Source organism: Lycium ferocissimum, chromosome 12 (assembly GCF_029784015.1).
Source record: "Lycium ferocissimum isolate CSIRO_LF1 chromosome 12, AGI_CSIRO_Lferr_CH_V1, whole genome shotgun sequence".
NCBI classification, from domain to species: Eukaryota; Viridiplantae; Streptophyta; class Magnoliopsida; order Solanales; family Solanaceae; genus Lycium; species Lycium ferocissimum.
The window spans coordinates 43,393,494-43,399,582 of NC_081353.1; the positions used below are offsets into that span (position 1 = coordinate 43,393,494).

The following is a 6,089-nucleotide window of genomic DNA, read 5'->3' on the forward strand; positions in this document are numbered from 1 at the left end:
TGCCTTAAGGTAAAGTTCCGCCTTAGGGGCATAATTTTAGTTATGCCTTAACTAAAAGTCTGCCCTATAAGGCATAACTAAAAGTATGTCCCATACGGCAGAACTTTTCCTTAAGGCATAACTAAAAGTTTGCCTTATAAGGCAAAGTCTATATCTTAAGGAAAAGTTATGCCCTTATAGGGCATATTTTTAGTTATGCCTTAACTAAAGAAGTACCTTTCTACAAGTATCTTGACACAGCGTACGGTTGTTAAGGAATAACCAAAGTTATGCCGGACCCGGCACACTTATGCCAAGTCTGCCCATAATCATGAGTATGCCGGGTCCGGCATACACGCGACCCAAATTTTGCCTTGGGATTTTTTTTTTAATTTATGTTTGAGCGGTGGTTCGAACCCAGAACCTCATGATTTCTGCGCAAAGCTCAGGATTGTAATGCGAAGGGCAAAAATTAAAGACTAGCAATATGGGGGGCAAAATTTAAAGACCACAAATATGAGGGGCAAAATTTAAAGACCACCCTAAAAGAAGGGCAATCCGCGCAAAAAAAATGGCTCAATACTAGTTTAGCCCAACCCATTTATTATCTTAGCCCATTTTGATTGGGAGGTTTCAGTCCAATCCGCCCATTTAACATCCCTATTTGCATACATACAATGTATTTTGCTTGCACGTGTACGAATTTTGCTACATTCTGAAACACAAGTGTAACTACGTTTGTAATTACGCTTTAAGCTATAACTATTTATGAAATTTTCTCTATTATATAATTCAGATAACAGTAAATTTGGGCCCTTGGCATTTCTCCAACTAAGCCCAGACCACTACAACAGCCCAATCAAAGTCGGTCAATTAATCCTCCATCGTAGCGCGTGCCTAACACGCTAAAAAAGGAGCGTCAGCTCAGCTAGCAATCATAAAAGTATGACACGTAAGTGAACCAAATCTTACAACATCGTCAAAGTGAATTCAACGATCATTTGATCAATCAAATCTATAATTGCATTACGAAGAATCTCAGGTTGTTTTCTTTTTAAGCAAAACAATTAGAAAATAAAATTTATAAGAACTAATTTAATTAGTTAACCTATCATTTTCCTTCTCCATTATTGTATTTTAATTAATCACTTTTTCTTTGTTGTTATCTTAGAGTGTTTTAATCAAACAGGTGTTTAATTAATGGCTATAGCTTGTGATCAAGCAACAAGTATCTGCAGTCACTGGTAAGTTATTTTCATCCTCTTTTTTTTTTTTTTTGATGAAGATAATTAGAAGTGTATGAGAACTGTTACTTACATAATTATTTGCTTCCTTTTTTTTGGTACCTTAGCTGGAATTTATACAGACAATATTTGGGTTTTGCTTTTTAGCTGCAATTTTAGGGAAAATTACACTCCACGTAGCCCATATTTTGAGTTTGTTCCCGGTTTAGCCTATATTTGTGTATATACACCTTTTATCTGGTTGATACCTTATGTATAATGCTTTCCCCCAGGTATTATGTTGTATAATATTGTATTATTGGGTTACGTGGCGTAAATGTTGGGCTCTACATTTTTTAAAATCCCCCCCCCCCCCCCCCCCCCCCTTTTTTTTTTTTTTTTTTTTTTTTTTTAATGGATGAAGATAGCTAGAAGTGTATGAGAACTATAAATTCAATATCATTTGCCTCGTTTTTGTTACCTTAGCTGGAATTTATACAGACAATATTTGGGTTTTGCTTTTAGCTGCAATTTCATGCTCCCAGTGAAGAAGGAAAGGTCTTTAATTATAGGATATTAATGTGTATTGATAATTGGGATACACCATCTTGGTGTCTTTTTTAATGAAATAATATTGATTTATCAGCAAATTATGATCACGCTTTTAGCGTGGTTTAGGGGTTGCAGTAGTTGCAATTTGTGTTCTCCATTTTCCTATTATTACTTGCAATGTACATAAAGTCCAATACGGAGAAGTAATCACCAGCTAGGTTTTTGGTTGATTGTGATGTTGGTGGAAGTGTTACGACAACGACAACAACATACCCAGTATAATCCCACAAGTGAGGTTTGAGGAGGGTAGGAAGTACGCAGACCTTACCCCTACCTTGGGTGGAAGTGTTAATTGGCATTATTCATTTTGCACCAGGGTTGTGAGTTACAGGAACATGTGGTTTTATTGTTGAATCCTCATTTTCTTACCAATGGAAGCTGAAGAGTTCATGTCTTTAGTAGATGATGAATGATTGCTGGGATTGTGGATAACACATCGTAAAATTGACAATGAAGTGATGAACCTTCCAGGTTTTTTTTTTTGGTCAAAATGGACAATTTTGTATCAACCAAGTGGAATATTTACGAAGCACTAGTTCAGTTTTGGACTATAGAACTAGATCTCAAGGATTATTCTACTTTTCCAGCCTTCCAGCTTTACGCTTTCTGTCTTCAAATCTAAGCTGTAAGACGTGTAGTTTAACAGCTGTTGCCATTTGTGCATGACCAATCATATCATGCTAGATGTCAATGTTTGTTCACTTTGTATGTTTATCAGCTTCTTCTTATCTAATTAGAAATATGATCTTTGCCTCTGTGGTTTTAGATTCATCATTCGCTAATTTGAAATTGTTATGTTTCCAGTGACAGAGCGGTTCCTTCTTCCAATCTCGATTTGCATGTTGCTCACTGTTCCCGGAAGCTTGAAAAATGTAAAATCTGTGGGGATATGGTTCCGAAAAAACACGCAGAAGAGCATTTCTTGAGCACTCATGCTCCGGTAAGTGAACCTATTTATTTAAGAGATTTAGATTAATGCTAAACAATACAAAGAGGTAAAGTGGTCTGATGACTGGACACCAGCCCACCCCTACCCCAAAAAAATATAGTAAAATCCAAACTTTTCGGGGTTGTTAAACTCTCGATAGTCGATACATTCTAATTGCAGGGATTGAAGCTCTAGTTAAAGAAAAGGCACACCCCTTCTCTATGATTTCACTTAAGTTGTTGTCCTATAAAAGAACAAGATCGTTTTTCTTGGACAAGTAAAGAATTTTATTCATGTGAAAGCACCAAGTGGTGCATAACAAATCACCAAGATCTCTTGGGGTCTTAAGCAAAGCGCAATAGCGCGCGTTAAATGAAAGAAACAAAAACATGTTTGTCATGTAAGAAAAGATAATTATAACTCGAACAACAATTAAATGTAAAGCTACAATTCAGTTATAACATATGAAATAAAAATCACGTGAATCAAGTTTAACGACCATTTTGAATTCTGATTCAGATACAATTTTAGGTTTTTAATTTGGGTCCAGGGACTTGTTTTCTTATACTTTTTTGATTTTCATATTCCTCATTTACTCGTAAGTTTTTTGTAACAATTAATAAATCACATTTTTGGTTAATGTCGGCCTTTTCAAACGCTTTGGTGCTATCACCAAAGCCAGATCTAAGCATTCAGCCTGTCCTGCACCTAGTTTCAGGGCTTAAGAGTGCTTGAACAGAGTCTTTAAGAACATTCTATTTAAGTTATACCTCTTACTTTCTTCTCAAGTTTTTGCATTTGGTGAAGATATGTTTTGTATTACCACCTACTCCGATTCTATCATTCTGTTCCGATTTAGGGGAAAGTTACCTTCCCCCCTCCCCTTTTTCAAGGCTGAGGGATTACATTCTTTTCCCACTTCTTCATAGTTGCTGTTTTTCAATAAGCCAACTACAAACTTTTTAATGTGATTTTATGCATGAATTTTCAGGTAGCCTGTTCTTTATGTAGCGAGACAATGGAGCGGGAGGTATTAGCTGTTCACGAAGGTCAAAATTGCTCACAAAGGATTGTGACATGCGAGTATTGCGAGTTTCCTTTGCCTGCAATTGATTTATTTAAGCATCAGGTTACAATGACTATCTATGATTAGGCTTCTTTCTATTTTGTACTTTCTCAGGGTAAATGTTTGATATCTGCATTCCTTTACCAGGAAGTATGTGGGAATAGAACAGAACTCTGCCATCTATGTAGCAGATATGTTAGGCTCCGTGAAAGAGATGACCATGAGAGTAGATGTAATGGACGCACAAACAACATTGCAGAATCTTCCAGGTATACGGACGTAGAATGTTTATTTAATAGACATTTTTCATGTCTCCAAGGTCGTTTTGAACCTTCCTTTCAAAGTTGAGTAGATTTTGGCTTTGATTTTTTGGTGATGTTTATGAGGTCCAACTGTCAGCTCATTGGAAGCATGCATCTCTCTGTCTTTCTTATCTAAATGATATTGTCCCTCAGACATGCATTTATCAATTATCATGTTTATTTTTTGCTTTCTTCTCTTATTGGTACCACTGGTCTATGGATCTTGTCTCAATAATTAGTGAGCACTGACTTACAAGACTTAAAACCCCTTTCTTAACCCCACCTCCCTCCAACCCGAAGACAACAGAAAAGAGGAAACATTTTGTATAGATGCACCGTGGTGAGTGGTCATGATATAATGAGCCTAACATCATCATGGCTGGAAATGAAGGCCGCTTGGTTAGTGATCACGAGTCACGACTAATAAACCTGACATCATGAAGGGTAGATGGGTTCCAGACATGTGAAATTTGCTGGTTAGTAACTGTGACGAGGCATGCTGCCATGGAATACTTTTCTCCTTTTCGATCCAATCTACATAGCGTAATCTCATCTAAAGGGATATTGGATAAGTTGCTTTTGAGCTATGTATGTAGTAATGTAGATGTGAAAATCAGTATTTTTCCTACCTGAACATTCACATCCACAAGAATCTCTGATAAAATCTAGGTCAGACATGGCCAGGGCTAAGCTGGCATATGTTTATACACTTGTTTCTCATCCATAATGCAGTTAGTGCATATAAATATGTATGTGCTTGTTTCCTTTATGTTTTACATGCCTGTAAAGGGTGATCGAACTCCAGTTTTTTGTAAGGTTACATGAACTTCTTTTTCTTCTCTCTTTGGAGTTAATCCTTCCTCCATCTTACCTATGTTCATCAAGAATGTGTTTGCTTTCTTCTTATGCTGTCAGCTTTGTCCTCCCTTTATATATTTGAGATACTCTCATTAGAAAGAATTCTTTCTGCTTTGCTCATGTATAGAAGATGGTTCTCTCATACTTAGAGACTCTGGGACTTCTAAGTTTGTCAAGTTTACAACATACTACATAGCTGGAATAGGAATCCAGATTTGAGAAAAGGGGGCTTAAGATCCTTTGTCAGAAGTCTTAATAGTACACTATATGAGAAATCTGGGGTCTAGGATCAAAAGAGTTAATAAGAAAATGTGCAGTTGTTAGCTCATGCAATGCCCTATGCCGAATCAATATGGTTTTAAAAAGATAATAGGTGAAAGTGTGTGATTTTACCGCCTTCCATGGAAGTTAATAAACTCAAGGTGCTCCCAGGTATGCGCATGTGGTTGTTCATGTTGCTTACACATAGGTTTTTCTCTTTACAACTTGCCATCTACTCCATCCATTGCAATTGTTTCCATCATATGGCTCGTCCAATAAATTAAATACACTTCTAGACCATCTACCAACACTTTGCAACTGTACTATTGTGCTGCTTTATCTGCTGTTGTATGGCAAGTGCTCTGGTCTTTACGTTTTCATCCCATTTCTTGTATCATTGAAGGAACACTAGTCCAGCTGAGAGAGATCGCAGTGCTCCTAGAAGGCAGCCACATGAACTTTCCAAGAAGGGGCTTCTATTTACAATTGCAATAACGGGTGTTGCTGTTTTGTTTGGCTCACTTATTTTCCAGAGGAAAGCTGAAGACAATCAAGTTCCCTAGCAGCTTTACTGTAATCCGTCAACTGATATTTTGTCAACTTGATTTTCTTACTATCTGAGAAGTTAATGTAACGATGTCTGCGTCCTAGAATTCATAATGTACCTGCAAGCAATTAACATGCAAATCAAAGACGAGTTTCAATAGTACATGAACTGTTGTATGTAAATAATAATTTCTAAAGTTCATTTGAAATTGTGTGGTACCCCCAGAAACTACAGGCGTAGCTAAGGGTGCACGGGGTTCATTCAGATTCCGTTGCTGAACTATATATACAAGGTTTGTATTGTTTTGTCTGTA

At 36.9% G+C, this 6,089-nt stretch overlaps 1 protein-coding gene across 3 annotated transcripts; it reads left to right on the top strand.

Annotated features, from left to right (window-relative positions):
- The first annotated feature begins 908 nt into the window (after positions 1-908).
- Positions 909-6,089, top strand: LOC132040298 (uncharacterized). 3 transcript variants are annotated; one of them, XM_059430937.1, is made up of 6 exons: positions 909-1,021; positions 1,151-1,223; positions 2,619-2,754; positions 3,734-3,871; positions 3,956-4,077; positions 5,633-6,089. In XM_059430937.1, exons 2-6 carry the CDS (start codon positions 1,180-1,182, stop codon positions 5,790-5,792), a joined length of 600 nt encoding a protein of 199 aa, XP_059286920.1. In that variant the 5' UTR covers positions 909-1,021; positions 1,151-1,179; the 3' UTR covers positions 5,793-6,089. The 3 variants fall into 3 exon arrangements, with proteins under 3 accessions (XP_059286920.1, XP_059286921.1, XP_059286919.1); XM_059430938.1 differs by having other exon boundaries at positions 954-1,021; positions 1,169-1,223; XM_059430936.1 differs by lacking the exon at positions 909-1,021 and having other exon boundaries at positions 1,057-1,223.

Coding starts and splice junctions, on each gene's coding strand:
- LOC132040298 (XM_059430937.1), top strand. CDS start 1,180: ATGGCTATAGCTTGTGATCAAGCAACAAGTATCTGCAGTCACTG. Junction 3,872..3,955: donor TTGATTTATTTAAGCATCAG/GTTACAATGACT, acceptor TTCCTTTACCAG/GAAGTATGTGGGAATAGAAC. Junction 4,078..5,632: donor AACATTGCAGAATCTTCCAG/GTATACGGACGT, acceptor GTATCATTGAAG/GAACACTAGTCCAGCTGAGA.